This window comes from Mustela putorius, unplaced genomic scaffold, assembly GCF_011764305.1.
Source record: "Mustela putorius furo isolate JIRA1106 unplaced genomic scaffold, ASM1176430v1.1 tig00003909_pilon_pilon_pilon, whole genome shotgun sequence".
Classification (NCBI taxonomy): Eukaryota; Metazoa; Chordata; class Mammalia; order Carnivora; family Mustelidae; genus Mustela; species Mustela putorius.
Window position 1 is genome coordinate 11174100 of NW_025422057.1, and position 22974 is coordinate 11197073.

The 22974-nt window shown below is 41.8% G+C and overlaps 1 protein-coding gene and 1 pseudogene across 2 annotated transcripts in view; one reads left to right on the forward strand and one right to left on the reverse strand.

The window, feature by feature from the left end:
* The window catches only part of LOC101684981 (minichromosome maintenance complex binding protein), a 48862-nt gene that overhangs the window by 21689 nt on the left and 4199 nt on the right, over positions 1-22974 (forward strand). The window contains exons 5-14 of one of the 2 annotated variants that reach the window (XM_045068773.1): positions 1741-1842; positions 5906-6050; positions 8613-8764; positions 10508-10608; positions 14820-14998; positions 15373-15496; positions 16642-16759; positions 20140-20305; positions 21243-21376; positions 22344-22508. In XM_045068773.1, coding sequence (XP_044924708.1) covers positions 1741-1842; positions 5906-6050; positions 8613-8764; positions 10508-10608; positions 14820-14998; positions 15373-15496; positions 16642-16759; positions 20140-20305; positions 21243-21376; positions 22344-22508 — 1386 coding nt within the window. The remainder of the gene's footprint in view (positions 1-1740; positions 1843-5905; positions 6051-8612; positions 8765-10507; positions 10609-14819; positions 14999-15372; positions 15497-16641; positions 16760-20139; positions 20306-21242; positions 21377-22343; positions 22509-22974) is intronic. The other variant, XM_045068774.1, reaches the window with a different exon arrangement.
* On the reverse strand, positions 4593-4802 carry LOC123388780 (annotated as a pseudogene).

Here is a 22974-nt window from a genome sequence, read left to right on the forward strand (position 1 = left end):
CAGTAATGGGAGAGGCAAGAAGGTAGAGGACACTGGATATAACTGTGGTTATGAAAGGGATAGTCTTGAGGTAGAAACTTACTAGAAAAGCAGTTATAGAGACACTACAGTATATCTGTATTTTTTAAAAATTGTTTTTTTGTGTGGTTCTACTGAAACTGGTGGTAATTGTCAGTCGTTGAGGGGAAAAAAAATCAAAGTATCACAGGTAGGGATTGATCAGCAGGTGCTTAAGTAGAAAGATGGCACATTGGTGGAGCTCCCCCATTCTGGGTCTAGTTCTCTGCTTTGGTGATCCAGACTCCCAGTTTAATCACATTATGTGGGGCTTTTTACATTCTGGGAGTCTGACTTCTGCTTACCCAAACCTCAAGAGATTGATTTGTAAACCCTAATATTAGCACATTTACTCACAGTAGAGGCTGTGCCTGATTAAAATGTCCTAGCTCAGGGCCAGTCTGGACAGCAGAACAGCCCTAATATGGAAGGTTGCTGCAAAGATTCTGTAAAACAAAAATGTAACTTCATATAATTATTTAGGGGAACTCATGAGAGTTGGATTTGCTAATCTTTTTTTTTTTTTTTTAAGATTTTTATTTATTGACAGATCACAAGTAGGGAGAGAGGCAGGCAGAGAGAGAGGAGGAAGCAGGCTTCCCATTGAGCAGAGAGCCCAATGCGGGACTTGATCCCAGGACCCCCGGGATCATGACCTGAGCCGAAGGCAGAGGCTTTAACCCACTGAGCCACCCAGGTGCCCCGGATCTGCTAATCTTAACACATAATGAACTTGAGGTCTCCCAATATCTTTTTTCTTTGAGAGTGTTTCCATAAAGTAAAATGTGGTGCCTAGTCTAATGTGTCAACTTTACAGATAGTTGCTGTGTCCCTTATTTGAAGAGCCCTTAGTCATATTAGCCTCATCTATCAATACACTGTAATGGAGTATCACCATAAGCTAGTAATCTCAGCATCTGGAAATAGGAAAGTAAAATAGGTGAGTCTGTCCACGTGTGACACTGCTGAAGGCAAAGAGTTTGTATTGTGTTGCTAGAAATAATAAGTAGAAGCACCAAACCAGGAATACTTTGGGCCTGGAAAGAAAGAAACACATAGAAAGCCCTGCTTGTACATACTAGCTCAGATGAAACTTGATGTGCCTTGGCTTGGGTCCCTCCTCCCACCACCAAAATGGAGTATACGTTTTATTTTACTTTTAAGAGATTTTTTGGTAATATATGTGCTCAAAGTAATATGTGCTTATTGAAGTAATATTTTAATATTGCATCTTGGCTTCTTTCTATGTCTTAGGATTTTCTCATATTTGAAATGGAGAACATTCCTTTTCTGGGGAATATAATCTGACTGAAATCTCATGTCAGAGTTACTGCTAATGAATATTTCATTAAGTTCCTATTTTATAGGCTGATACTGATAAGGTCTATGAAAGAGATAGTGCTTTGTCTTTGAAAAAATAAAGTATCCTGTTTATTAAAAGATTTAATTTTGTGACAGGGTGAGATGTATTATGGACTTAAGGGAAGGTAGTATATTGATGGTTGCATGTGAAATGATTTTATGTCCTTTTTTTAAATGGGTTTGGGCTTGGTATTTAGTTTTTAATTCTTAATGTGAAGTATTTACTGTGGTTTTACAAATAACATGAATATGTGGTTTGCTAATTAAAGTTTTGTTTTTTTCTTAATAAAACTTTAAATATGCTTTTTGTGTATATCACAGCCTCAACAAGAAGTTGATTTAAACTCCCCACGAACTACCACTTTGGAAAGACAGACTTTCTATTGTGTCCCAGTGCCTGGGGAATCTACGTGGGTAAAAGAAATATCCTTTATCTAAAGTTTCTTCTGTGTTGAGTGGTTCCTGATTATATTCTTAATTGAAAAAACCACAGTTAAATTTTGAGTTTTTGAAACTTAGTGTGTTTACACCAACAAAATAAGCTGGGAAAAAATTGTTCTTCATTTACAGAACTTGGCTTTATTTTAATGAAATGTTTTTCGTTTGTCCTAAACAAAAAGGTTTATAAAACAACCAAAGTATGCGTCATTGAGAAATGATAAAATTGTGGTACATTCCTGTAGTGAAATACTGTTAAAAAGATTGAGCCCACCGTGGATTTAAAGATACTGAAAAAGTACCATAATTAAATAAAAACATAGTTTCAAATCTTAAGGGGAAACAACATGTTGGCTCATTGAGAGATGTGGAAACATCTTGGTATACTTTTTTTTTAGGTGTATTTCACATACCCTGAGATATGTAGATTTTAAGGGTGCACTTGAGTGGACAAATGCACACCCATTTAAATTACACCTGTGAAAGTAAAGTACTTGTTCCAGAAAGTTCCCTTGTGTCTTTCTAGCCACCTCACTCACCTTTTGTGACCACTGTCCTGATTTCTTTCACTGTAGATTGGTTTTACCTATTCTATATGCCAAAAAATGGACTCATGCAGAGTCTTGTGTCTGATTATTTGTTCTCCATAACACATTTGAGATTCATCCCTGTGTGTGTGTGTGTGTGTGTGTGTGTGTGTTGCTCATTCCTTTTTATTGCTGATTTTATTTGTTTATATTTTTTTCCACTTGGTAAGAATTTGGGTTGTTTCCAGTTTGGGGGCTGGCATTTTGTGAGAAGATTTATAGTTAGTTTTTTTTTTAACAGTTTTTTCTGTGTATCAGTTGTGATAAGTTGTATTGTTCAAGGAATTGTTTCAAAATCATTTAGTCTTAATTGAATTTATGTCAGTAACAAAGCTTTTCATAATATTAATTTCTTTTTCATGTCTGGAGGATATCTAGCAATGATCTCTTTTCATTTATAATAATGTTCATTAATTTTTTTTTAATTCTTGATCAGTGTTGTTAGTGGTTTGTCAGAAAACCAACTGTTTAATTTTCTGTTTTCTATCTCATTGACTTTTGCTCTTATTTCCTTTTATGCTAGTTTGGCTTTAATTTTTCTCTGGCTTCTCAAAGTGGATGCACAGATCATTAATTTCAAATCTTCCCTTTCTTATATTAGCATCGAAGGCTATATATTTCCTTCTAATCACTGCTTTGATTGTATTCCAGACTTTGATTTGTTTTTACCACCATTCAACTCAAAATATTTTCTAATTTCCCTTGTGATTTCTGTTTTGTTCCTTGATCTTTACAGCAGTTTACTTCCATTCATCCCCTCATTCTTTGTGTTGCTGTTGTCCTATACTTCATTTGTACTTAAACTATAGAGCCCACAATATATTACCCTGTTTGCTTTAAACATTTGTCTTGGGACGCTGGGGTGGCTCAGTTGGTTAAGCGTCTGCCTTTGGCTCAGGTCATGATTCCAGGGTCCTGGGATCAAGCCCCTGAGATCAAGCTTCTCTCTCTCTTTCTCTCTCTCTCTCTGTCAAATAAATAAAATCTTGAAAAAAGGGTGCCTGAGTATCTCAGTCAGTTGGGCATCTGCCTTCAGCTCAGATCTTGATCCCAGGGCCTTGGGATTGAGCCCTGCATTGGGCTCTCTGCTCAGCAGGGGCCTGCTTCTCCTTCTTCCTACCATTCACCCTGCTTTTACTCTCTTCTCTGTCAAATAAATAAAGAAAATCTTTAAAAAAATCTTTAAAAAATTTGTCTTCTACATAAATTAGGAAATGAGGAAAAAGTGTCTTGTATGTGTTTGTGGTATGTACCATTTCTAGCTCTGTTCTTTTTTTTTTTTTTAAATGGAGTCATTTAACTCAACTTTAAGTACAGATCTGTTGGTGATGAATTTTTCAGCTTTGGTTCAAGGAAAAATGTCTTTGTTTCACCTCTATTTTTGAAGGATGTTTTTGCTGGTTATAGAATTCTGGGTTAACAGCTCTTATCCTTCCCCAGCATTCCGGTGGTCTTGTTCCATTGTCTTCTGGCCTCCATTGCCCTTTTTTTTTTTGGATCCAGAGCGTGAGTGTGGGGAGGGGGAGAGAGAGAATCTTGAGGAGGCCCCATGCTGGGTGGGGAGCCTGATGCGAGGCTCAGTCCCCAACCCTGAGATATTATCTGACCTGAAATCAAGAGTCAGATGCTCAAACCATTGCGCCTGCCAGGTGCCTCTGATCCCCATTGCTTTTGGACGAAGGGCTAGCCGTCATTTTACTCTATCCTTGTGTGTGACATCTTTGTTTTTCCCCAGCTACTTCTGATGTTCTCTCTCTCTCTGTGGTTTTTGGCAGTTTGGCTGTGATGTGGGTCGGTGTGGGTATTTTTGTGTTTATCTTGCTTGGGTATTTTCGAGGTTTTGGATCTGTGGACTGGTATTTTTCAGATTTCAGCCTTTATTTCTTCAAATATTTTTCTGTCCCAGTCTCTTGTATTGTCTCATTTTCTAGGAATTCAGTCACATAATCATTAGATGTTACTGACCTCCAGGTAACTGAGATTCTGTTTGTTTTTGTTCTGTTTTGTTTTCATTGCAGATATCTTTCAGTTCTTGATTTTTCATTTGGTTCTTTCCCGTTGTTCCCATTTCTCTGCTAACATTCCTCATCTTTGACTCATCAGTCTTTCTTTAGGATTTTAACCATTTATTTGAGATATTGAGCATGTTGGGGGGGCAAAAGGGAGAGGGAGAAGCAGACTCCCCGCTGAGCAGGGAGCCCAATGTGGGGCTCCATCCCAGGACCCTGAGACCATTACCTGAGCCAAAGGCAGACACATTACCAACTGAGCCACTCAGATCGATCTTGTCTATATTTTCTTTTAAACTGATAAGACCAGATACTGCACTTGATCATAGCCAAAAGGCTAAGAAGCAATTATATTTTCTTTTAAAATTGTGAATTTTAAGGTTTAGAGGGAACATATCTCAACATAATAAGGTTTAAAGGGAACATAAACATAGCTCAATATATATATATGAAAAAATAGTGAATTTTAGATTGCCTTTTTAGTGTCCTTGTCGGCTAATTCCAATATCTGAGTCATCTTTGGGTTTGTTTTTATTGGTTATTTTTAATTCTGATTGTAGGTCATATTTTCTTGACTCTTCATATATAACTAGTAATGTGTTACTGTATGCTGATGTACAGCATTGTAGAGAGTTCGGTTTTGTCTTCCATCCAAGAATGTTGCGTTTTATTCTGACAGGCAGGTGATGTAAGTGGATCACTTTGACCTTGTCATGGCTTGGTTTTGCGATTTGTTAAGGTGGGTATGGAATAGCCCTTGGTCTGTAGGACACAGTCCTTACCCATGAAATGTGCTATTTCTGGTCACACCTCAGTGCCCAGGTTGTCCATCAGGGTCCAGTACTAGTATTGTAGAAGTCCCGAATCTCCATTTAGCTCCCAGCCAACTAGCAGCTGTTCCCTGCTAGCCCTCAAGGAATCCTGACTTGTACATCCATGGTGTTATGTTCACCAAAGCCCCTAATGGAGCCTGCACAGGTTTCTTGGTCTTATCTGCAACTCTTGCCTCTGTTACTTTCTGCAGCTTCCAGTTGCTTAGGAGCCCGGATCTGTGTGCTCTGTTTCTCTGTCGTGCAAGGGCGGGGTGCTTGCTTCTCTTTGTTGCGGTTTGGGAAATGTTCCCAAGAGAAAGCTGGGAAGAAGGGTGTGGAGTTTACTGGTGTGTTTCCTTATTGAAGAACTATAACCTTATGTTCCCTTATGATGTTCAGTTACTGAAAACAGTTGCTCATAACTTTTGTCCAGTTGTATAGTTTCTTTATATATAGCATAGGTAGGGGGCATGAGGTTAAGCTGCTACTCTCATGATCAAAACTGGAAGTCCAGTCTTTTAAAAGGATGTTTTAATTTTAGCCAAATTGCCAAACTAATAATCTTTTATTAGCCCTAGAATTAGCATACCTTAGGATATTCCTCAGTTCCTGATAGATTTTCCTTAACTTTTCATTTAACGCCTATGTTAATGCAAACCAAGCTCGAGTCAGTCCTTCAACATCCTACACTCCTAGTCGTCACAAGAGGAGTTACGAAGATGACGAAGATATGGACCTACAGCCTAATAAACAGAAGGACCAACATGCAGGTGCCAGGCAAGCAGGTGGTGTGAGCCAGCAGGCTTTCTGTTTACTTCTCCCGCAGGTCCATTTCCAGAATTAATTGTTGTGTGATACAGCTCTAGATTTAGGAAATGACAGCGATTTGACAACCTTGCATTCAAGTTCATCGCTGTTATAAACAGTCTTGAGAATTTTTGCAGTACTCTGGTCAAACCGTGCTTCATAACTGAGCAGTTAGGCATCACTTAGCGAGAAGTGTCTGCTTTCCTGTTAGTTTTTAAGAGTCTCAGGTGGTTAGTGGACAAAAGTCTTTTTCTCATTCTTTATATTTTTATCTCAGCTCCTAAGTAATATGGAAGTCTAGTAGTTTATCCTGAAAATGTTTTTTTTTTTTAATATCTGAAAACATCCTTTTTAATTTTCCTTTGGACATAGTAGAACTTTATTTTTTTATTTTTATTTTTTTAAGAGATTTTATTCATGAGAGGGACAGAGAGTGTGCATGTATGCACACAAGCATGGGGAGGGGCAGAGAGAGAGGGAAAAGCAGACTCCTTATAAGGCAGGGTGCCTAACCCTGGGATTATGACCTGGGCCAAAGGGAGATGTTTAACGGACTGAGCCACCCAGGCACCCCAAGATAGTGGTACTTTGATTGAAAACATCGGAGGAAAACCATGAAGTTGTGGGGCACTAGGTAACTTCATTCTCAGCTTGAGACCAGAGAGCCCTTGAGATCGTCACAGTTCTATTCTATGTACCCACATTTGTAGTGGTTTATCTTGAAACATGCTGAAAACCCAGTAAATTCTGATTAACACGGAGACCAAAGTTTGGAATATCCAAAGAGCATGAGATAGTTTCAGAATTAGCATATTTAATTCCTGGTTTTACCAATCACAGTGTTTAACAATAGTGAGTTTCTTTATTGCGGCAGGTATAGAAGTTTGTCATTATTCCTCCTTTTATGGCCAGTCATTTCTCTGTAGCACCATCCTCAGAGGGCAAGTTTTGAAGGGTTGGGGGGGTGGGGTTTCAAACAAATCAGTCTAGTCAGGGGGCATCTGCAAGATTGGGTTGAGAGTGGTAAATAAAGAATTACTAATGAATTTCATTTAGCCATGTTTTTCCTACTTTATATATATTTCCTTAGAGTTAAGGCATACTTTAATGGTTTTAACATCGGAATGTTATAGTAAATCTGTACAAATGTGGTGGTCTTTTTCTCCACCCCCCCCAAATGCTTATTAAAATTAATGGTGTATCATAACAATAAGTAACATTAGAATCCAGGATATATGGTAATTCTGTTATCTAAGCAACTGACGATCTCTCCCCCTTTTTGCTTTTATTTGGATGTCCTACTGTAGGGTTTTTTGTACATTTGGGTGCATCATTTATTTACAATGTAACTTGTTTGTTGGTTTCTCATTAATCTTTCAAGCTATATATATTTAAAAAATATTTTTGAGATAAGCGTAGATCACATGTAGCTGTAAGAAATAAGTTTCTCCTGATGGTAACATCTTGTATAATTCTAGTAGAATATCGTAACCAGGAAATGGACATTGCTACCGCCCAGTGACCTTAGATTTATATTTCCTACACACAGTTATTTGTGTGCGTGTATTTTGTTCTGGGCAGTGTCGGCACATGTAGACTAAAGGGACCACTACCACAGTCAGGATCCAGAATGGTTCATCGCCCACATCTTTCAGAGTTGTCCTTGTAGAGTCCTGCCCACTGCTCTCCTGCCTCTCCCCTCCCCAGAAGTCCTTAATCCCTAGCAAACACTAACCCATTCTTCATCTCTGTACTAATGTTATTTTATTGCAAGAGTGTTGCATAGTCGGGAATACTTCAGTTTAAAAAAAAAAAAAAAGATCCCGGTCTAGCTTAACCTTAAAAAATAATGGTAAGTTACATAAATGGAATCATACAGTATGTATACTTTGTGGATTGGCTTTTTTCAGTCAGCAAAGTTTGAGATCCATCCAGATTAATCTGTGTATCAGTAGTCTATTCCTTCTTATTGCTGAACAATATTTTATGGTGTAGCAGGCTATATGTTGATTTTAATTAGTTATAAGCCCTAAACTGTGACCACTTCAGCGATAGAGGGCATTTTAAAAATCATCCTTGTGTCCCCAACAATTAGTCTGATTCCTACTACACAGTGGATGTTACAAATATTTGGTAAATGAATGTATTGCTATATGATTTTATTTGAGTAGTAAGTAGAAAAAAGTATGTTCTACCAAGGTGGGTTTGTTGTTAGTAGACATCTTTAGATTAAAGTTGTCAAAGTAACTGTAAATATCAACTTTTAAAATATACTTGAGATTTGAAGAGGGGAGCTTTTTGCCATTGTGTTGTGTGGGAGAAATGATTGAATTTTTTAGATCTTCATAATCTTTGTTCTCTTTTAGGTCAGACAAAGGGTTTTGTTAGCATATCTTACTTCCTTAAGAACTGTAACAACTTGAAGTTTTTTTGTGTTCAGAAGCATCATTTATATCAGACTTGAAAGGCTCTTTAGGAATGTTCTTTCTCTCCAGGAAGCCTTAAAAATGACTAAGTGCAGTGCTGTTCTTTGAATTTAGGGAGTGTTGGTGGTCTTCAGTGGTGTGGAGAGCCAAAACGTTTAGAAACTGAAGCTTCTACTGGCCAACAGCTGAACTTCTTGAACCTCTCTTCTCCTTTTGACCTGAATTTTCCACTGCCAGGGGAGAAGGGCCCTGCATGCCTTGTGAAGGTACTAAACCTTTTATAGACCTAACCTTGATGTAGATGTGGAATGTGTCTCAAAGTTAACATGGAGTACTCTTAGCATTTGTGTTTATTTTCTGTGGCTGCTGGAGCGAATATTCACCACGTCAGTGGCTTTTAAAACAACAAAAATTTATCATTTTACAGGCTTTAGGTCAGAAGTCCAACATTGATGTCACTGAAGATAAAAATCAAGGTGTCCTTTGGGCTGCATTCCTTTCTAAATGATCTGGGGGAAAATCTGTTTTCTTGCCTTTTCCAGCTTCTAGAAGTGCTCACATTTCTTGGCTTGGGGCCCCTTCTTCCATCTTCAAAGCCAGAGTGTTTTCATAGTCACCTCTTCCTGGAAAAGACCTTTGTGATTCGATTGGGCCCAGCCAGATCATCCAGGATAATCTCTTCATCTCAGGGTCTTGAATTTATTCCTACCCCCTTTTGCTTATAAGGTAACCTATTCACAGATTGCAGGGAGTAGGATGTGGACCTCTTTGGGAGGCCATGTTCTGTCTACCACGGCATTCTTAAATTCAGTTGAAGATTATGGGGCGCTTGGCTGCCTCAGTCGGTGGAGCCTGCAACTCTTAGTCTTGGGGTTTTGAGTTTGAGGCCCATGTTGAGTGTAGAGCTCACTTAAAAAAACAATTGAAAAATATTTTGAACACAGAAGTATAACAGTTTTTTTTTAAATTCATGTGAATTCCTATGTCATTTCCAGCTTCCAACAATATCTAACTTTTTCAGCATTCTTGTCATCAAAATGTATTTCTCATTTGTATTTAAAATAAAATAGAGGCAAAAAATCTGTTGGCAGTTTGTTCTATTTTGCTTACCCTGGTTTTTTAATCCTGATAGGTGAAGCAAGCAATGTAAGTTTCAGAAATGATCATTGAGAATTTCCATTCTTTTATTTTGTGGTTTTAACTTAAGTGGCACTTCAGTTCTGTACCATACCATAGGGACCAGAGTGAGGACGGCTTTCCTGCCATGTTTCGGTTCAGCCTCACCAAGAGGAAGCTTTGACAGTTACTAGCATCCATCAAAGACACAACTTTGAAAGTTTTGAAAGTTTTGAAAACCCTCATGGCCTTTCTGAGTTTTGTGTTAACCCTCCTAATGGTGTGTAGTTGGTGAATAAGTCCAACGTTAGTAATCCTGCAGCTGTTTTTCTGTTTTTCCCCCCCTTCTCTTGGTGTTCTGAATAGATTTTGAGATACTTAGCACAGGATCTAAGATTTTGTTTTTTTTTTTTTAAGATTTTATTTTTCATTTATTTGCGAGTGAGAGGGAGCACGAGTGGAGGGAGGGGCAGAGGGGAAGGGAGAAGCAGACTCTCTCTCCTGGGGAGGGAACCCGTCGTGGGGTTCTGTCCCAGGATCATGACCTGAGCCGATAACTGACTGAGCCACCCAAGCACCCAGTCATGCACATTTGTAATGTTAGTCATCCATTGGGAAAGCCTCTTCGAAGTAGTGTGGTGTATTGACAACAGACCCTGGTCTGGGAGTCAGGAGTCCTCTGTTTTAGTGTTAATTGCTAACTAGGAGAATGACTTCAGGCAAGTATTTTATCTCTCTTGGTTTCAATTTATGAAACAAAAGAATGGCTTTAAATTCCATTTCCTGACCTAAAAATCTAAAATATTATTTCTTTAGCCTTAAAACTAATATTTTATGGTTTTTTTGGGTGTTATTTAGTCCTAACAACGTGATTTCTTACGATCTTCTGTCAGGTCTATGAAGACTGGGATTGTTTCAAAGTCAATGATGTTCTTGAGTTATATGGTGTCCTATCTGTGGATCCTGTGCTAAGTATACTGAATAATGATGAAAGGTGAGTCTGTTTGTTCTTTTTTGGGTAACTTTATTTTGATAAAATTTCAAACTTACAGAAGAGCTGGAAGATAATGTTACAAAGAGCTTTCTCCCTTTACCCAGATTTACCAGTTGTTAACCCTTAGTGCCCCATTTGCTCTGTCATTCGTTTGTTCTCTTACATGTGCACATTTTTGTATATGTACATGTTTTTCTGAAACACCGGAGAGTAAGTTGCGTACATTATCCCTTAAATACTTGAGTCCATATTTCCTAAGAACAAGGACTTTCTCCTATGTAGTCAGAGTACAGCTATCAAAATTAGGAACTTTTAGAAAATTAGTAACACTAATCCATACTTCATACTTAATTTCACCAGTTATCTCAATCTTGTTTCTTCTGGTGATGTTCTTTTTGTTTTTGTTTTTTTCTTTTTCTTTTTAAATTTTTTTCTTCTTTTCCGTGAGTCCGGATCCGTAGGGTCACATGTTCCACTAATCTGGAACAGTCCTCAACTTCTGTCTTTCCTGAACTTGACACCTTTTTTTTTTTTTTAAACTTCGCCAAAATTCGTTTCTCACTGTTCTGGAGGCTGGGAAGTCCAAGAGTAAGGTGCTGACAGATCCATTGTCTAGTGAGGGCCCGTTTCCTGGTTGCAGATGGCTGTCTTTCCTTGTCCTCACCTGGCAGGAGCCTTGACACCTTTGAAGAGTACAGCCAGTCATTTTGTAGAATATCTGTTTGGGTTTATGTGGCCTTTCCTCATGCTTAGAATCAGGCTGTCATATGAGGAGGCACCTTATGTCCGTGTGCAGCACTATTGGTGGTGGTAATTTTGATTGTTTGGTTAAGGTGGCATATGCCAGGTTTCTGTCCTATAAAGTTACTGTTTTTCACTTTGTAATAAGTGATTTGGAAGGAGGTACTTGGAGATTACATTAATATCCATTTTCTTATTTAACTTTTGTCCACTTATTTATGTAAAATTTTATTTGTCAGAGAGAGTGTGCACGGGCATGTGCATAAGCATGGGAAGTAGCAGGCAAAGGAAGAGGAAGGAGCAGGCTCCCCGCTGAGCAGGGAGCCCCATGTTGGGCTCAATCCCAGGACCCTGGGATCATGACCTGAGCCAGAGGCAGACGATTAACTGACTGAGCCACCCACGTGTCCCTCATCCACTTACTTTAATATCCATTGATGATTCTATTTTATTTTTCGTTAGAGCATGAGTGGAAGGGGCAGAGGGAGAGGGGGAGGAATCTCAACCAGATTCCGCACTGAGCATGGAGCCCGGTGCAGGGGTCAGTCCCACGACCCTGGGATGACAACCTGAGCTGAAACGAAGAGTCAGATACTCAACTGACTGCACCACTCGGATGCCCCTGTCCATTGATGATTCTTGATCGGTAATAACCGATGGTGATTTTCTATTTCAGTCATTCCTTCTACACTTGTTTATTGGCCTTCTCTTAGAAGAGAGATTTTCCTTCTCTTTTGTTTACTTAAGTAATTTGTTTATATCAGTGTGGCTGTTAGTCTGGTGCTCAAAATTCAGGTTTCCTCATTTGGCTAGTGAGAGTCATTGTAAGCAGGCTCTGCGTCTTTGCTGACATGACCTCATTTTTGAAAATGTCTTTCCTGGCACATATGCTGTTTCAACCTCATCTGTCCTCCCTATTATCTGGCTGCAGTAGCAGCCATTTTTCTAAGGAGCATCAGTTTGTTTTAGTGAGGAATTTTATTTAGAAGTCAAGATCTGAGTGCTTGTGTGCTCACTGGTATCAGGATGGTATTGCTTCTCTGCCCTTCTAATGGGCGGGGCTAGGAAATACATACACGCGCACACTGTGCACGTACACGTAAATGCACATTTAGATACCCATACACATGCATCTTCATGTATTTTCAAGTCTCTCAGAACTGTGAATTCACAGTGTTTCCAGTTCCAGTTCTGCACTCAGATGTTCTCCCTTCCCCCTTCCCATGTTTGTAGCCCCTCTTCTAACAGAAAGAGCTTGACTCGCATTGTTCTCAACGTCCTTCCACAGTGCAGAGAAGGTAATCTCAGAATCAGCAGTCCATACCGCTGCAAAAAACAAACTTTATAACTCGCATCCAAGATTGGTTTCCATTTCTTTTTATTTTAGAATGAGGCGTATAGTTAGAGTGCTGTGTCTAAAATCACCGGGGTGAGTTTTCTTCCCCTTTGGTCCTTTTGCTCATTATTCATTTTATGTGTTTAGGTTCAGTTGGTTTCCATTGCGTTTCTCTTCAGAGTGTTTCTTTTGTCCTTACTGTTTTTTTTTTTTAACATATTCATGAGTTTTTATTAGAGCATACACTAAGTTTGTGTGAAAGTGGTGGTACATGTTTTGAAGAGTTTAATTTTTAAACTTTTATTTTATTTTATTTTATTTTATTTTAAGATTTTTATTTATTTATTTATTTGAGAGAGAGACAGTGAGAGAGATCATGAGCGAGGAGAAGGTCAGAGAGAGAAGCAGACTCCCAGTGCAGCTGGGAGCCCGATGTGGGACTCGATCCCGGGACTCCAGGATCATGACCTGAGCCGAAGGCAGTCGTCCAACCAACTGAGCCACCCAGGCGTCCCAACTTTTATTTTATTTAATTTTATTTTTTTTAAAGATTTTATTTATTTATTTGACAGAAAGAGATCACAAGTAGGCAGAGAGGCAGGCAGAGAGAGAGAGAGAGGAGGAAGCAGGCTCTCTGCTCAGCAGGACTCAATCCCAGGACCCTGAGATCATGACCTGAGCCGAAGGCAGTGGCTTAACCCACTGAGCCACCCAGGCGCCCTAATTTTTAAACTTTTAAAATCTGTTAACATTTTCTCCTTTGTTTTGATTTTTTAAGTATAGAAAACAATGACATTGTTGCCCAAATCAGAGCTATATACAAAGAATGTAGGGGTGCCTTCTCCCCTGCCCTGTTCCCACTCAAGCTCCATAGAGAACCAACCTGTTTCTGCCTTTATCTTTACTGTATTTTTTGCAAAAATAAGTAGACACGTGTATATTTTATTCCCCTTTATTATATAAAAGATAGCATATTATATGTATTCTTTTACACTTTCTCTCCACAGCTAACAATATATCCTGAGAATTCAGATCTTCCTCATTCTTCTTGTTTTGTCTTGAGTTTGCCGAGGAATGGAGTCAGAACCACCCCCCCGCCCCCAACATAACTGTTTTTTTGTTGGGTATTGGACATTCAGCTTGGTTTCCCTATAAGAAGAACTTACTTTTCACTATTACAATAAAGGGGGAGACACAGACATTTTTAAACAACTTTAAATAAACTTAAATAGCATTCCTTAATAATAGTATTGCAAATTGCTTGCCTTGGCTGTTTCTGGTGATGATGATTTTCCTGCTTCAGTCACTTCATTGGTTGAAGCCACTTAGTGCCCAGAGAGAGCCGGATGGCTTGGGGTGCCATCCTGGTGTGGCCATTTACCGGCCACGTGACTTCTGCAGGGCCTCACCTTCCTCACTGGAGACCAGGGTAGGTGAGGCGTTAATGAATTGGTGTGTGCATGGAGAAGGACACTGCCCGGCACATGGTCCAGACCACGTACAGTTGTCGTCGTCCTCGTGTGGGAGGCAGGCGGTCATGTGAATGGGTAGCTCTGTAGAGCAGCCTGTGAAGTCTGAAGTTCTAAACACATCTTAGTGATTTGTTTCAGTTGTATCACGGTAAATCCATTGTCTGCTAATTTATTTAGCAAATCTGAAAAACTCACACTTTTTCATTTCACCGCTTGACTACTCACTATTCAAGGGAGGTGTCGTGGAGGAATAAAAGTTAGGAAAAACAATTAGCAAGATTAAGAGATGAATGGATCTTCCACACTGAGTAATAGATGCCTAATGGCTTATGAGAAAAAGACCCTGGTTTTTGAGACATGCTGTGAAGCGTTTCATGTCTCCGCTGAAGAAGTGATTTCAAAACACAGACGCTCTTCACCAGTGATGTGCTCTATCCCATTAACTGCAGCTACAGCATATTCAGTGGAAGTGTTCTTTTTCTTGAAAAACACATATATATCCTTGTGTGACCTAATTAGCCTGAGAACTGTGTGATCTGACCATTGAGAATGAGGAGCCATTTTCCGTTCTCTAGGGAGATGTACAGGTGGAACTGTTCTTGGCTTGAATTCTCATGTTCAGAGATGTGGCTGTGACTTGTGACTTTCTCCTCTCTCCACAGGGATGCCTCTTCACTCCTGGATCCGATGGAATGCACAGACACGGCCGAGGAGCAAAGAGTGCACAGTCCTCCTGCTTCATTAGTGCCAAGAATTCATGTGGTTTTAGCCCAGAAGTTGCAGCACATCAATCCTTTACTGCCCGCTTGCCTTAACAAGGAGGAGAGCAAAACCTGTAAGTGTAAGTGCTAATGCCTTGGGAGCCAGAGACCGTGGGCCCCTGGGCGGGAGCCGCCTGCGGCGCGTGCTCTGCTCACGGTGGGGCCAAGGCAGCCAGATCCTCGTGCTCAGCCTCAGTCTCTCTAGTAGTCGCCGTGACCCTGGCCCGTTTTCCTTCCCATTAATTCTCTTTATTAAGATGAGGCAAAAAAGAGTTTACACACTGTCTTATCTCAAAGATTGGCATCACTTAATGACCAGTATTTAAGTCTACACTAGTTGTCTAGTGACTTTAGTGCTTTGTTCCACTTGGGTTTGTTTTTTTTTTCCTTCTTAGCCTGAGACACTCAGGAGGGGCTGGTGTGTGTGTCTGAGTGGTCTCCCTCCCTTCTCCAGTCGTTTCAGGTTTCATGTCTGAATTGTCTCCTGTCCGCGCAGAGCTGCTTGGGTTCCTCACGCATGCGCTTCTGGGAGACAGCTTGGCCGCCGAGTACCTGATCCTGCATCTCATCTCCACTGTGTAAGTGCCGAGCTCCCGGCGGCTGGCGGTGGGGGGTGGTGCCGGCGGCGCAGGAGAGCAGGAAGGTTGCTCAGGCCGTCGGTGTTACAGTTCAATAGCTGCATCATCAGGTGGTTTTTATCCAGTGTGACAAGTGTTACATCAAATCGCACATTCTTTGTCCACCTTTTTTGTTTTACATGTAACCTTTGATTATGTCTCCCTTAAATATAAGAGCCACAGTCAGACCGAGAACCTGGCTGATAAGTAAAATGAGCTGTTTTATTCTTTCTGCATTCTGAATTCTTGGTTTATTCATCCCACAGCTCTGCAAGGCCCACGTGCGCACATGTCATTTGTAGGTGAAGGTGCTCACCTCCTTTCCACCCCACCGCAGGTCTCTGGTTCCTGATTTCCGAAGTGATGGGGGTTTTCAGCAAGTTCCAGGAGCATAAAGAAGCTGGAAACTGTCGGTCACCTCACCCACTGAGAGATGATCTCCGTTAACACATTTGGCTCGTGTTTGTTTCATCTTTTTTGTTTACATATGCGTGCATCCCTGCACAGGTCTCCGTGGTACTCTAAACGCTGATCTTGTTTTTATCATTTACTATGTCTTAAACATTCTTCCTTTGTAATTCTTCATGAACTTTTCAACGGCTGCACGGTATTTCATTGTAGACCATTGTCCTAGTTCCGTAAATGCTGGTTTCCTAACTTCCTCAGTTCCAAATGACCCTGCAGTCAGTGCCTTTGCTCTCCACATCCTGCCTCGGCTAGGATTTCAGACCGCAGCACATAATGGTTGAGTGCACAGGCGTTGGAGCCAAACCCCACAGGTTCAAATCCAGCTCTCCCACATCCTGCTGTGTGAACTCGGGCATGTTACTTCAGATTTCTGTCTCAGATTTCTCACCCGTACAGCGAAGGTGACTTGCCTCAGAGAGCCTGGGAATTACAGGAGACAGTTAAGCGCTGAACAGTCCTGGCGCATGCGCAATGCTCACGCGCAAATGCTGGCTATTATTGTTATTCTGATAAGTGAACTGGTCAGAGTAATTTGCTTTATTTTTAATGACAATATTTTGCTAATCTTTGGTTGCTTTTCAATGGAAATTGGAATCCACCTGAAATCTTACCGGTAGGTTTCTTTTTTTTTTTTCTAGGTATACAAGAAGAGATGTTCTTCCACTGGGAAAATTCACAGTTAACTTGAGTGGTTGCCCACGGAATAGTACCTTCACAGAACACTTGTACCGGATTATTCAACATCTTGTTCCAGCAGTAAGATCAATATAAAAATTATTATAAATAGTAATTATTAGAGATCTGAACACACTGGGGCGCCTGGGTGGTTCAGTCAGTTAAGCATCTGCCTTTGGCTCAGGTCATGATCCGATGGTCCTGGAATTGAGCCCCACGTTGGGCTCCTTACTCAGGAATCTGCTTCTCCCTCTGCCTCTGCCCCTCCCCCCTCTACTCATGTTCACTCTTGCTCGCTCTGGTCTCTCTCTCAAATAAATTAAAAAGAAAACCTGAGCACACTTTAAAAACTCATCTAATTGTCTTTCATTCAACCCAAATATTTAAATTTGAAATTGTAATAGATCTTATTAAGGGGAAACAAAGCCTGCCAGGTTCCACAATTTACATACTCACCCCGAAACACTTCGCTTTTCTTTTATTGCCTTAGCACAAATTTCTGTGACTCTTACAGCACGATTGCAAGTAAATCCCTTAAAATTATGCTGTTGGTTGATCCCAGTTTGTGCAACTTGGTATCTGTCCTTTGTGTGCATTAAAATCGTAAGTCTTTAAATAAATTTAGCCTGAATTACAAGAGCATAATTCATTTAGCTGAGGTAGTAAAGATCTTTATCTCCATGGCCCAATTTTTAATTCCTGTTTAGAAAGTCGAGCTGCCTTTGTTTGCCAGGGTGTGTGGAATGCAGGGTTTGTGTGGTGGTGAGACACTGGGAAGGAGAGAGTTGCTTTTGACTCGTCATGTGACTGACAATGCTGATCACTTCTTTTGGAGATTTAAGAGGTTAAAATAGATCATTCATGTGACCATGTTGTTGGAGGGTGCCAGGCCCGTAAACAGCAGAGAACCAAACAGACTAGCATTTCTCACACTCCTCGCCTCACTTGGCACTCTGACAAAACTATGGAGGACTCAAAGAGGTGTAGTTTATCTGGGTTGTTTTTATTACCAGTTTGCCATAGTAGAAATTAAAACTAAAAACAGACTAAAATATTCATGAAAATATATCAATATATCAATTACATATGAACATAAAATATTTTTGTTTAACAATAGCATTTTCCCAATTCAAAGAACATTAGTGATAAAAGTGACATGGTTTAAAATTTGTACCAATCTCTTTAATACCTGGATTAATAGAAGACCGCTGAATTGAAGAACCCTTTCTGCATTCAGTCTTTCGTAATAGGATGTTTTGATTAAAGTATATGACAGAAAGCTGGCCTTTTTGGATAGCTGTGGATTTCTTGGATACTGGACTAAAACTGCCCACATGACGTTTTCTTTTTCTTTTTTCTTTCTTTTTTTTTTTTTTTTTAATTTTAAGATTTTATTTATTTGTCAGAGAGAGAGCGTACAAGCACAGGGGGTGCAAAGGGAGAAGGAGAAGCAGGTGCTCTGCTGAGCAGCGAGCCCGATGCGGGACTCAATCCCAGAACACTGGGATCATGACAGAGCCGAAGCCAGACACATAACCGACCGAGCCACCCAGGCGTCCCCCTACATAACATTTTCTTGAAGGATAGTTGCAAGTGTGAAATCTCTAATGTCCTCAATGAATTTTTTATACTCTGCTGTAGTAAATTCATTGGTCTGTCTTGCATATCGAATGGGTCTTTTATCCATGCATGATTTTGACCTCGTGGATTCTATAAAAATTGTGTCAGCAACTCCTTGGGAGTTCCCTGGACCACATTTTGGGAATTGCTGAAATAGGTTTTAGATTATTGTAGCAGAACACCAACAGATAATAAGTAAATACAGAATCTGCCATTGAAGTGCCACAGGAAGAATAAAGGCCCAGGAGAAGGGGACTGGGGAGCACGGGGCTGGGGGAGAGCACGGGGCTGCTCACGTGTGCAGTGTGGGAGCACAGCCGCACGGCTCTGTTGGGGGGAATGTCCGTGCTGGGAGAGAGGAGAGGACAGGCACAGAGGCTTTGAGGCAGCTGTGCGCTCGGCAGCTGGAGGCACGCAGACAGGCTGGTGCGGCTGGTGCGGAGTGAGTTCTCGGGAGAAGGGAAGGAAGTCCAGTCTGAGCAGCAGCCGAGTGCCCAGACGGGCACGAGTTACGTTTCTAAATATAAGTTATTTCCTTTTTGATCTTTTTATTTTGCATCGCTTCGTAGTGGGTTTGTGGGTTTCACTCTTTCATTGTTACCATATCCTATTCCCTTCCATTCCTCTTGTGTGTTTTTCTGGGGCCGAACTCTTTCTGAACACTTGGCTCGCTCATATCTTGCTCGTTTTCACGGTGGGTTCCGTATGCACGACCTGCTTCTGCTGATGTGGACCTAGACCCTGCCGTGTGCCCCTTGTGTTTTGACAGTCTGGGCTTCTTTAGGGCTTGTTGGCTTCTAGCTATAAAATGTTCCCAGCCCTCTGCCCCATTTTCTTTGCATCACTGAGCCATAGTACAGTGATCCCGTAAATTCTGAAAGTTTCTCTCTTCCTTGGCCCCCTTCTTCCCAGTTCCAGTCCCCGCCCTGACCACACAAACTTCTGTTTAGGCTGGAGGGATCGGAGGGGAGAGTGGAGTGTGAAGCAGGGGCAGAGGGCCTTGACTGGGGGGCTCAGAGAGCCGGAGGGGGTGCGAAGGGGTCTAACAGACCCTGGGCTAAGGTCGGATGAGGAGGCGGCCTACAGCGCGTTCTAGGACCTGCAGTGCCCGGGCCCGCGCAGCGCGCGCTGCTCCTCAGCTCTCTTTGCGACAGCGGGAGTCTGAGGAATGACTGTGATTTTAATGATTTTAACTCCAGGAGCACCGAAGAAAATTAAGCTTTTCTCTTCCCATCTTCAATAAATAAATATTTTCTGTTTTGCTAGCCTGGAGTTGCATTAGATAGAAGAATTCAAGCTTCTGAATATTTGGCAGATGCATCTGAATTATCTATCGTTTGTTTCTGCTTTGCTGGTAAATTAGAAATTAAGAATACTGCACAAAACAGTTGAGAATAAAACAGCACATAGAATAGTGAAATTCTTGGGGCACCTGGGTGGCTCAGTGGGTTAAAGCCTCTGCTTTCAGCTCAGGTCATGATCCCAGGGTCCTGGGATCTAGCCCCGCATCAGGCTCTCTGCTCAGCAGGAGACCTGCTTTGCTTCTCTTCCTCTCCCTCTCTCTGCCTACCTCTCTGCCTACTTGTGATCTCTGTCTGCCAAATAAATAAATAAAATCTTTAGAAAAAAAAGAATAGTGAAATTCTTATTTAAGATGGAGCTTTATTATTTAAGGTGTATATATAACATTTTTGCTTTAAGAGCTCAAGAAGCCACGAAACTACATCCTTAGAAATTAAGATTTTTCCTTATACACAAATGGAAAGTATTTAACCCCAAATATGTATTCTGAAAACAAGGAAATTTTATTTCTCGCTCATTAAAAAAATTTCTCTTTGCAGTCTTTTCGTCTGCAAATGACTATAGAGAACATGAACCATTTGAAATTCATCCCCCATAAAGACTATACAGCCAACCGCCTGGTCAGCGGGCTCCTGCAGCTCCCGAGCAACACTTCCCTCGTGATTGATGAAACTCTCCTCGAGCAAGGGCAGCTGGATACACCAGGTACAGACACGGGTGTCTCCCTTCATGTCTAACCTCCCATGAAAGCCAGATCTGGTGATGACTTGTAGAAGAATCACTGATCGAGAGACACTCACATTTCACAAGTATTTAAGATCAAGGCTTGCCATGTGAATTTGTCTAATGGGGGAACTGTCCGCTCACAGCCCGTGTCCATCAGCTGGGTTTTGACCTGCTGTAAACATGGTACAGTGATGGGACAAGGACGCTGCAAGTTGCTCTTGAGAGGCTGAGAAGGAGATCTTGCCTTCAGTCATCTGTTAGCTTAAAAGAAAAGTGTAGAGAAGATCTAATAAACCATTTTTTACTGTGAGTGTAAGTTTAAAATTTTTTTATCAAAGACTCTGGAAAAAGGTTGGAAGGGTTGAACTAACCTCAGTTATGGAACTTGTTATAAATTGACAAGGAAACTGGTTGCTTTATTTGTGCTCAAATGACATTTGAGAAGACACTTTGTTGGCGGTAAGTTCAAAAGGTAAAGGTAGAAGAAAAAAATTAGTGTGGACGGGTATCCTTAAGACACAGATGAATATAAAAAATCTGTAAAATTCAGTAATTTTACTTCTTTGCATAAAAATCATTTTAGTTCTACCATATTGTTCTAGACCTGTGAACACACCATACAGAAAGTGATTATGCTTACTGGGAACCTGTCTTATGCCCAGTTGCATACAAGATGCTAGATTAGATTTTGGGGGGTCTTGGCCCCAAAATACATTTATGTAGGTTGACCAGTATTGTCTGTGAAGCCTATTACTTAGTGAACATTTAGCTTAGGAAGTTGAACAGTGCGTGAGATACTTTTGTTTGTTTGTTTGTTTCTTTCTTTCTTTTTTAAAGCAGTAGAAATGTCATGTCTTACACCATTTGTTTAGGTGATTAAAATCAAGTAAGCAAAAAAAAAATTTTTTTTCCCTAGGTGTTCATAATGTGACTGCCCTGAGCAACCTAATAACGTGGCAAAAGGTGGATTATGACTTCAGTTACCACCAGATGGAATTCCCCTGCAATATTAATGTGTTTATTACTTCGGAGGGGCGGTCACTCCTTCCGGTACGGTGAGGTATTGTAAGATGGACGGAGGTTACCTTGGAAGGATCCTGTATTTTTGTTTTGTTTCTTGGCACGACTTGTTATTGAGAGGTTAAACTTGTTTTACAATTGGGGCTGCTGATTATTAGTAAGAGAATTGATTATTTTGTCCCTGCCTGGAGGATGAACACCCATCTGTGAGGAACCAGATATGGCAAATCACAAGACAAGCAGAGGAAGGCTGTTGGCGCAGCAACTCCCGCATCCAGGCAGAGAAAGGAGTAGCCGTCTGATTGCCTGATTCACATCTGGACCTTTGTTCTCACTGTCTCGGTCCCATTGTTTTCTGTCAATCTAACGTGAGAAATACTTTAGAGTTCCTTTTAAAATGTTCCCGATGACATGGTAATTATTTTTGTGCTTTATGGTGAAATGCTCTGGTAAATCATCAGAGTGACTGATGAAGAGAGCTTTTAATTGAGTTTTTTCATGTTGAGAAGTACGCCCAGTTGTTTCCAAAGGTGTACAGTCTCTGAACTCGTGGTCACTGTGATTTATGAGAAATTGCTTGTGAACAAGAATGAAGTGGCCCGTGTGTAGGTTTTTTGTGGGAAAGTGTGGTTTGCTTTATGTGGTTTCTAGAAAGGCAGATCCAGTAAGACACAGAGTACAGATTCCAAGATTAAGGAAACCTTGAAAGAATTTTAAGTAGCTGCTTTTTAGAGGCTGGCGGCCTTTGTGTCGCTCGTCCTGTCGAGGAGGGGACAGGAGGGGTCGGTAACCAAAGAAGGGCTCACTCTAGCCATGAGCGCGGAGGGCGTCCCGGCGCTTGTGGGTTCGTGGTAAAAAGTGCCCCCCCACCCCCCCTCCCCCGGGAGGGACAGTCGTCCCCGATCCCTTCGCGGGCTGATGCGGACGCAGCCGCCTCCCGACGCACCCGGACGGGTGGTGGAGCAGCGCGGCGAACGGCGTGGGCTTGTCTCCGCAGGCGGACTGCCGGATCCACCTGCAGCCGCAGCTCGTGCCGCCCAACATGGAGGAGTACACGGACAGCCTCCTGTCGGCCGTGCTGCCCTCCCTGCTCAACAAGTTCCGCATCTACCTGACGCTGCTCCGGTTCCTGGACTACAGCATCTCCGACGAGATAACCAAGGTGCGTGTGCGGCGCAGGATCCGCGGCCCGGGCTGCCCTAGACGGTGCGGTGAGCGGTGAGCGCGGGCTCCGCGGCTCCCGGCCAGCCGCGTGGCCGGGGCGGTCTCCGTGCGTCGTCCGTCTGTCCGGCTCCGTCCCGCGTGCCGTTGTCCCTCAGCCGGCGCGGGAGAGACCCGGGACTGCTTTGTCCATTTGCCGTGTCATCCCCCGGACGGTCACCTGCGTGGACTCGCGGCGCCGCGCGGTCCTCTCCTTCCGGCCCGGGGGACCCGCGTGGTTCTCGAAGGCCAGATCGGCCGCGGCCGGTTCCGTCCAGTTGTCGCTTATCTGGGGCGGTCTTGGTTTCTCCGCGTTTGAAGACGGGTTCTCCTGGACGTAGAGTTCTCGGTGTGAAGACTTGTTCCTTCAGCACTCTGTCCGTGTGTCCTCCCGTCGCCCGCTGGCCCCGTGGGCTCCGAGGAGCCGC